We start from the raw sequence: 9,747 nt of genomic DNA on the forward strand, positions 1-9,747 counted from the left end.
AGAATTTACATGGGAAAAGTGTTCCTGACCAAACACAGTGGCAGATAACCAAGCTGGTACTGCTCAGAGGAGCCACTGCGCATCCTTCCCCAAAGTCATTAGGCAATGAAGAAAAACAGTATCATTTTTTAGAGAGGGAGTAGAAAACAAAGCATGAGCCATCTTCACAGCCCTGCTGAATCCCCATCTTCAATGCTATGCATTTTTGGTCATAGATGTTTATAGATATATAAAACAGTGAAAGATGCAGGAGAAAAAGCAACAGGAATGCACATTAAGTGTAACAGCTTCCCTACCACAGCAACTATTAAATTTGACAGCAATGGCTGGGGGAAGGGTTATAACAGAACCTGAAGAACCATGAATGGTGTAGATAGGGTATCTGGGAAGCAGTTACTTACTATTTCACGTATCACCAAAAGTGCATATTTGCCCTGACTTTTGCTTCTGCTACTGGTCACTGTTAGAGGCAGAAGCACAGGTTGGATGGGACTTTGCTGCCAGGACTTTGCTCTCATGCCTTCACAGAACAGCCGTCCTTAGGCAGTACCAAGGCAAGAAAAGGAGGGTGGCCCGTCCACCAGCACAGCAGGAAAAGCTTGCTAGCATTTAAAACCAAAGGTAGCATTGGGCCAGAAAGGTTTCCCAGCTCTAACAGCATCTGTAGGATGCTAGACCCATAGTGGGCAGCAAAGAGAATACGCCCATGCCTCCTGGTCCCTCCCTACTGCACTCAAAGGGAGAAATCCCCTACGTGCTGTCCTGGGACGAGCTTTCCAGCCCTTGTTCATGAAAGAAGCCTCTACCGGAATGCCTTTTTAGGCTGCTCTCCTGTGTGCAGTTATTTGTCTTGTATGTGAATTTGCAGGCTGTGCGGGGAGTTTGTTTATAGTCCGCGATTCCCAAGCAGGCGTGGGATGGTTCTGCCTAAAAGAATTGCTGTCCCTCCAGCCTCTGTCCTTCACTCCCAAGAGAGCTTTCTGTGCAGCACGACTGCTTTGCCCCTTGTCTTTGTTTTCTCTTCTTTTTTTTTTTCCCCTTCTCACTGGCATTGCCACAGCTGGTTAGGTTTCAAATATCGCCATCCTGCAGCAATTATACCCTGCCAACAGCACACATATGCACAGCCAGTGCTGTCAAAAATGTCTCAGTATTTCCAAGAAGCACTCTACCTGAGGGAGCTTTAAACGATGTGCCTGGTGGGGTCAACACTGGTGATTTTGATCTCTTCTTGATGCGGCCATTGGCTCCATCTCCAAAACAACAAGAGCAATCGCAGTAGAGCCACACTGGGCCCTCTCCTCTGTAGTTCATGCGCTTTCTCTTCAAGGGAAGTGAGTGTGCAGCATGAAAGAAGATTGGAAGGGGATGTGGGACATCAGGTGGGAAATGGTCCCTGGGAAGAGCCAACTTCCCTCTCCCTGAGACCTCCTAGTCTGGACTGCAAAGCACATCTGGCACAGATCTGCCACCAACCACATTGCCAACAGGCTCTGGCCTTATCCAAAAATCACATAGTGGTGTAAGCTAAGGGTACTTTGTGCTTCTCATCCACAGCCAGTGCCGATCTCTCCTGTGGGTCTGTTATTTACTTAGGAGGCCACAGAGAGCTTGTTTTCCTCCAGTTTTCTTGCTTACCCTTTGTGCCTGTATATATCCCCCTTGGATAGCCCCTGCCACCAATGCTCCAGCAGCTTAGAGGTGGGGCGAGACCCTGTCTCCTCGCTGTCAGCTTGTGGCTCGTCAAAGTGACTTTGATTGTGTGGATCCAGTGTTTCTGACCGTGGCCCCTGTTCCTGTATGCATATAGACCCAGCAGCCTGGCTCGCTGTTTGAGAGCTGCTAGGAGACCTGGAGAACTGAAATGCCCAGGATCTTACTTGTCCTGTGTCAGGGACTGAGGACAGCTGAGTCCACAGAGGTGAGACCATTGCAACTAGTTTGTTTGGAAATAGTTCCAAGCAGGAATTTGATTTTTAAAGGAGAAGTTATTTGGGTCACAATATAACTTTCTCCCTTGCCTCAAATAATCCTGTCTAACCAGCAAATCTGTAACTGTTTCAGGAACCCTGCTGCGTTGTTGCAGTGAGTGTATTTTTAGTCTTTGTAGCTGTTAGAGTAACACTGCTTCATTTATATACTTATTTGGTAGTGTATACCAACCCTTCAGATGGAAACATTGTCCAGATGTGCTGAGCAGGACAGACAGGGCTGCTCAGTGGTGATGAGATGGAAGATTTCAGAAGTGACAGAGTAGAGAAAGCCCCCTGAATTATGTCTGGGGACAGCTGTAGCCCTTCAACAGGTCAGCCCCAGAGCTGCGTCCAGCTGGTGCCCTCATCTTCTTCCGAAGCTTGTGCTTTCTGAACTCTGTGCTGCCCTAGACATAAGCTGTGTTTTGGGCCAGGGCAGGTTGCTCTATAAATTGTTTGGGTAGTTTGTTGTTAAATCATCATTTAAACCAAATTTTATTAGCAGCAGCTTGGCGCAGCTAGCACAAAGCAACCTGGTACTGGAACTCATCTGGTGACTCTTTGAAAGCTGCCTACGTTCCTGCCAGTGTGATAGATGGGGCTGCAGAAGGGACTGTAAGTGCAAATTAACAGTGACACTGACTTTTTTTGAAATCTAGTGTGGCAAAGCAAGCTTTCTTGTTAGAAGGAAACATAGAAAGTATAAAGGGCGTGAGTATTTGTTCAGCAAAGGTGGTTTTAAAAGAGTTGGTGATTTTGTATCACCTTATGGGGAGATAGTTCCCTGGCCCCTAACTTTGACATCAACTATACTGGTTTCATGGATAGCAAATTCACTCTGTGCTGTTGTCCACGAGCCGGGGATGATTCTCTAGCCTTACTGACAAAGGCAGTTAAAGTAAAGATGGGGCAACTGATTTCCCTCCCTGTATCTTACCAGCAGAAGCGAGGACATGTAGTCCAGATCTATGTGGTCGACACTAGCTTAACTGTATATTCAGTGAGCGTGGGAGTAGAGCTGGGACAGGTTGTGACCACTTTTACAAGTCACCTAGTAAGAAATCAGCCAGTAGGTACATGGGTTATCTACTGCAAAGGCAGTTGGGGCTTTAGAGAAGAGTCTTAGGATTGGGGATGTCAAATCAGTAGCCCAGGCCCTGGGTTATACAACAGTGGTCTCACAGAGTATTTTTTGGCTGGGACTGCCAGGGGTAAGGCAAAATTCATAGCTGATTTGGTAGAACAAGATTCTATCAATGTACCTATAGTGTGAATGCATCTTCAGAAAGCTGCAAAGCTCTTCCATGGTGGTTGCTTACAGCCTTGAAACACTTCACAAGGTCAGGTGGCATTTCAGGGGAGCTCTGTTGCAGCCTCTCTACAAATTGTGTGGTTTTCAAGACGAGGATTTTCTGGCAGCAAAGCTTTGTGGGGAGGGTGCATGTAAGTGGGAAAGATGATGTATTCCAGAATAACTTGTTCCTGTCCTATGACTGCATCCATAGGACCAAACAGCCCACTGACATGTATAGATTTTGAGTCTAGAAAGACAGTTCACGTCACCATTTGTTCTGACTTACAGCAGAACAGACACTAAGTTTTTCATTGCCTGCCTCTCAAGCCCTCTGCCTGTGTTCTGCCTTTCTCTAAGACAGCATCTCTTGTATAAGTAGATGCTTCATCTCAAAGGTGGACTTCTGAAAATTCAGCTGATTGGTATGTGTCAGTAATACTAAGGGGAGAAGGAGGACTTTGGTTTTATGGCCTTTCTAATAAGGCAGTTTTGAAAATCTGGTACTTCAAATATGAAGACAATCTTCCATCATCTTCGGTAATTTGTAACAGCAGTTATTACCCTCAGCCTTATTTGCTAAACGTTTTTGGTTTGGACTGTTGACTTCAGCTTTCATCAGTTGGGTCTTGCAACGTGTTTGTTTTTAAGAGGAGCTGCCATAAACCCTGGAGAGCAGCACTGGGGAATTAGATTTCTGTTCCCTCTACCAAGCTCGTGCTGGGAGTTTGGTACAGTCCGCAAAAACCAGTGAGCCTCTTTGAGAAGGTACAGTCAGAGAACAGCCATGCTTGGCACAATTACCTTTGCCGTTGATTTGCAATAGTCTATCATGTGAAGCACGGCCTTTAAACCTGTTAACAAATAATTAAGTGCAGCACAGCCTTTTGGCCTGGGAAGGATAGCTGCTTAAGCCTGAGGCCCTGTGAACGGCTGTATGTTCTGAACTTCAAAGAGGAGCAATAAATCTATTTATAAATCCAGACACCTCTACAGGAGATCCGTTCCTGTATTTTCACTTATGTAATCCCACAAAACATCAGTCATAGGTAATTCAACACAATAAACTTTAGAAATAATTCAGTGTCGGTGTTGCTCTGGGCTACTAAGCAGCCCTGTGTAACACAAGTTGGCTGTGCTCACCTTCCAGCCACCAAATGAGCAGCGGCAGCAGGCAGCAACATTGAGTTGTCAGTCCTGCCTTCACAGACAGCCCTGCCCGTGTCCACCTCCCTGCAGAGGGCTGGGAGGTGTGATGGGTGGCTGCTCAGGCAGTGCAGTACATGACTGACCTCAGCGTTGAGAGAAAGCACTGGTTACGTCCACTGACCCCTCCAGACATCAGCTCAACGCTCATCGTGGCCTCTCCAGAAAATCCACCTCGTGCTCCATTGGTGTCTCCCAGACGTTGATAGCACTGGATGGCCCTATGGAAGGGAAAGGAAAGAAAGCCTGACCGGGCTGTTTTTAAAGGGTCTGATGCAGGAATCACGAGGCAAAATTGTTGGCCCGTTCTGTGCCTGATGCCAGACCACAAGGTCCCCTGGAGAACCCACAGCTCTCCTCCTGCTGTATCTACTGCCTGCTTGCTGACAAGGGGTGAGGGATAGCGCAGCTGAACATGTGGAACTGCGTAGCCATTGAATTTAAACTGACCATCAAGGAAACATGGCACAGCAGTGTTCTCATCTGAACCATGGGGCGCTGGCTGTTGTGCCTCGCTACCCTGTGGCAAATGTCAGCTCAAGTCTCACCGAAAGGGCTTCACCCAAGTTGTGGTTCCTTGTCCTTGTCATGAGCAAAGAGCAGACGGACAGTCGTTGCAGCTCAGTTGACATATGTTGGCTTCTTTGTGGATCTGGGCTCTGTAACGATGGGTTGCAGTCTACCCTGAGGGGCTTCGGTCATGAACAGACACCTGCAGCTCACAGAAGGGGAGGATTAGAGGGACCACGAGCAACTGCGAGTGCCTGTGCCCGTGTGGAGGGAGGGTCTGCCAGTCTGGTCTCCCGAGGTAGCTTCACCCAGGGTTTATATTTCATTATCATTAGAAACTTGGTCAAAGATAAGCCTGTTTCTCTTGAAATCCATCTGATCGTTTCTAGTCCTGTCATGCTGTTGGCTTATACACAGTGATCCTTAGCAGTGCACAAGCTTTTTGTGCAGTGCTTCTGCCTGGCTCCATTTTGTACTCGTGTTTTCCAATTCTCCTGAGCATTGTACTTCACTCTGGCCTTGGTTGAAATGCATCCTGAAGATTTTGGACAGCTTCTCTCTTTTATCAAAACTGTAGTCCAATCCAATACTTCAAGGTGGTTGAAATCTCTCCAGTTTAGCGTTTAGCATCTTCCAGAAATCGTTAAGTATGCTCTCTATTCCTCATCCAGACCATGAAACAGTTTAATGGCATCGAGCTCAGGATGGAGCCATGTGGAATCATTTTTGCGATGCCTGCCCCTTTGACAGTGAGCTAGTCTTTCCAAACGTCGGGTTGGGCTGGCTCCGTTCAAGTCACGTTTGCCTGTTGTTTTGCTGAGAGCATCACGTGGGCTGACACAGAGCATCAGCTCCTCCACCTTCTGGGCTGGGGTGGGCCGAACAGGGCTCTCCGATGGTGGCCAGGCTTCCTGGGGCTGGCACAGCTTTCAGACTGCTCCTTTGAACACAGCTGGTCCAGGCACCCAGCAGCATCACTGAGCGGCAAGTGCTGTCTCTGCAGAAAGCCCCACCTCTTCTTCTACGTCATTTTGGTGGTAAAGGTAAAGAGAAAGGCTGCTAGAAACGTCTGCAGTGGGAACTTAGCCGTTCCCACTACTGTCCTCATCCCTGTGAGAAGAGACCCCTTGCAGAGGCTTCCTGCAGCAGTTCTTCATTGATGCTGCCTTCAACCTAAAAGGGGAAAGAATCAGATACCTGTCTTTAAAGCCAAGTGTCATTCCTGTGCTAATTCACATGCACAGGGCAGGATTCGGGCACTTTGCGAATGTCTGAGTTGGGTGTGTGAGTCCCCTCCATGCCTGCTGGCCAGAGAGGCTCATTGTGAGCGGGATTCCTCCCAGCTATCTCGGCTGTGGTGGCCTCAGAAGACACAGGACCTCTTGCACAGGGTAGCAGAGCTGTGGCTTACTTAATCGTGGTCCACTTAGTCACGGGGGAAGCCTGGGTCAGCGCTGAGAGAATTGGGATCCGGGGTGGCCGAGATGGGCTGATCTGGTTCCCATGCTCCCTGCTGCCACCCACGCAGTGCAGCTCCCTCCCTCGCATGAGCTGCTCTCTGGGAGTGCTGTTCTCCTCCGTGCTGTGCAATGCCAGGGAACCTAATGATAGCCCACTGTGCTGGCCAGACATGGGAAAGTCTTACTGCCTTACCGAGAGGTTTTCCTGACCCTGGCCACCATCCCATCCCATCCCACCTTGCTCACTTGTGGCTTTGGAGCGCATTTTCTCACATAGCTGGGGTCCTGTCGAGCTGTCATCTTTGCAACGTGAGAGCTGAGGAGCTGTGTTTTCAGCTTGCTGTGTCGCAGGGAGCCAATCTGGTCCCGTTTGCTCTTACTCTCCCCCCGCAGGTTTTCCTTGTGCCCCCAGCTGCCTCGTGCAGCCCCTGTCCTGAGCAGCACCACCAGCCCAGCCCTCTCCACTGTCCCACCCCGAGCCCGTTGGGTGAGACCCAAGAGCACATCTAAAGGATGAGAGGAGAGGTGACCTGGAGGGCTGGCTTCAAAAAGGGTCCCAACTAGGGACACAGCACCCAAAACCACGGCAGGGCTTTATCATCAGCATCACAGCCGGGAGGGACGAGGCGCTTGTTGGGGTGTTTAGGGCAGCAGCACAGAGATAAGGACAGCTGCTCGTGGCCTCGGTCACTCGGTGGCACATACAGAGCTTTTTCCATTTCATTTCTGCAGGTGGGAGCTTTGATTCCCTTGCAGGCTCTCAGCCCCTTAGCCCCCTTTGCTCCTGCTTTTCATTACTATACCAGACATACTTGATCTAATGGCTTCTACAGGTGGCGTGGGGTACAAGAGGGCCCGGCTGCAGTTGTCAGCTGTCATCCAGAGTCAAAGTTAATCCAGGAAAACAGTAAAAATTAGTAATGTATAGTGCATTCCTCCAATCCATACGCTTTCCATTAGGTGATCTTCCATCCTCCTTAGCAGAGAAAGGAAAACCTGCCGATGGCAGTCCGCGTTTCTGACTCTGAAATGCAAGGATTGGTCGTGCCTGGAAATCCGATCTCGGCTCTCGCATTCCTGGACACACAGTCTATGCAGGGAATAGTCTCCCACCTTTAAATCCAGGCAGCAGATGCTGGCCATGTGCACAGCCTCTGCCTGCAAGCCCAGGAGCTCCTGGGGCAGCCTGGGGCCGCACTGAGGTGATGCAGCCCGGCATGCCCTTGCACCGGGGTCCCATGTGCTGGCCTGGGTCTCCCTCTGTCTGGGGGCCTCTCAAGGGTAATGACCTTGTCCGGTGTCACACCCAAACGTCATGCAAGTACAACAGCGGTAATGAGGTGCAGTTAATTCTTTCAAGAGATAACATTTTGACTTCTTTTATTCATAATCCTGCGAGGAAATTCCTCTAGATCCTCAGTGTCAAGAGGGTTAACAGTATTCTTAAACCAATAAAAAGAAAGTGAAACAGTCGGCTTTCTTAAGTAAGCCCTATCTTCAATCACCCCTACGCTTTAGTGGCTCAAGAACAACAGTTCGGTCATAAATGTTATACAAGGCAAACTCCATTGGTAGTTCTGTGCAGATGAAGAAGTGGAAAAGAAAAGACATTAATTTCTAGTTGTGACTGCACGTGCTAAGCGTGGCCTGGGCCCTTTGAGGTGCCATGAGCAGGTTGGGGCTGCGCTGTGTGAGATGAAGCTCCATGTGTGGAGCTGCAAAAAGGATGGGGTTCCCCCCCTCCAGCTCCTGCTCCAGAAAAAAAAATGGTTCAGAAAGCTCTGCTTTTGTTGCCATTAGGTCACCAGCTTGCAGGGATAACTCTAACTTTTTTTTTTCTTACTTTTGCAGAGAATGTGATCAATGGGCAGGACTACGAGGTGATGATGCAGATTGATTGCGAAGTGATGGACACCAGGATCCTCCACATCAAAAGTTCGTCTGTCCCTCCGTACCTCCGGGAGCAGCGCAGAAACCACACCAACACCTTCTACAGCGCGTCACCCTCCGTCCCGGAGACGCCCCATGCCCTGAGGGCTATTGTCAAATCCCTACAGTAGCTCCTGCGGCGTAGCGGCACGGCCCGCGCACCCGGCATGCAGCAGGTCCTGCTGTCAGACTGAGCCCCTTTGCTGGCGGGTCCCTGGGGCTCCTGGCACGTCGGCACAGCAAGGGCAGACCCGGCTCAGCCCGTTCCTGTGCCTGACCCTACCCAACAGCAGCGTCCTGCCCAGGGTTTGTACATCTCAGCTGGCCCCTTGGCAGGGAGAGGCCTGGGGGACCCACGCAGCGTGCGATGCCCGGTGCTGGGGGGGGGGGTGATGCACGCTGCTGCAGTCCTGGTGTCGGCATCAGCAGCTGGTGCCCGGGGCTGGCACTGGAGGGGCAATGGACTGTTCAAAATTGTGGGGTTGGTTTTGTGTCTTTTTTTTTTTGTGTGTATTCCTGTTAAACCATCTCCTGAGGTGGGGTGCTGAGCGCTGGCGTCCTGCTTAGAGACACCGTTGCGGAGGTTTGTGCTCAACAACAGGCTTCCCTCCCCGCTGTGCTCGGGGCAGCAAGAGGAGGCAGTGTCCAGCTCTGAGCTGCGGGTGCAGAGAGAGCCACAGCCCTGCGCCCCGGGAGCAGGAGCATCCCTTCTCTGCCAGAGTGGCTGTGCCTGCGCCAGACAGCCCTGCTCCTCATCACCCCCATGCACGCCACACACCTGCCCCAAATTCCTTCCCCGTGTGGTCTCCCTTGCTGGGAAGCAGCGGGCAGCTGCCCAGGGTTGCAGCAGGGCTGTGGGGCAGCCCAGCCCCAGCACCCAGCGGGGTGGTGGGAACCCACACTTACAGCCAAAACACTACGAGCAGAACGACCCACGTTGCCACGAAGCGTGGCACCGCTCCCGGCGCGAGGGGTCTCCCTGCAGGAAGGGTCCCATGGTCAGAGCCCCACAAGGAGGGCGCCTGGGTGGTACGGGACCTGGGCTGCCCTCCCAGGCAGTGCGCACGCACACACATATATCCACACACACACCCCCTCCTCGCTCGCCCACACACTGCTGCTGTCTTCCTCAGCCCACCGGCGGGTGCGTGGCAAAAGGCAGGGTCTTGGCCCAAGGGTGGTGATTTAGTGCAGCACATGCATTTCTGAAGACTGTACTGCTGTTGGGTTTGGGTTTGGGTTGGTTTTTTTTTTTTCCCCTCCTTCCTTCCCCCTGGTTTTTGTTTGGATTGTTTTTTGGGATTTTTTTGTGTGATATTTAATGGTTTTCACAGCTAACAGCCTACGGAGCAGCACTGCCGCTGCCGGGGCAGAGGAG

The 9,747-nt window shown here is 50.8% G+C and overlaps 1 protein-coding gene across 1 annotated transcript in view; it reads left to right on the forward strand.

Annotated features, from left to right (window-relative positions):
• ATF6 (activating transcription factor 6) overlaps nt 1–8,500 on the forward strand; it is a 100,493-nt gene extending 91,993 nt beyond the window's left edge. Inside the window, 1 exon segment of the mRNA XM_009892806.1 lies at nt 8,292–8,500. Within this exon segment, the coding sequence (XP_009891108.1) occupies nt 8,292–8,500 (209 nt within the window).
• Nucleotides 8,501–9,747: the final 1,247 nt, after the last annotated feature.

The sequence above is a fragment of the Charadrius vociferus genome, unplaced genomic scaffold, assembly GCF_000708025.1.
Source record: "Charadrius vociferus isolate BGI_N301 unplaced genomic scaffold, ASM70802v2 scaffold39, whole genome shotgun sequence".
Lineage (NCBI taxonomy): Eukaryota > Metazoa > Chordata > Aves > Charadriiformes > Charadriidae > Charadrius > Charadrius vociferus.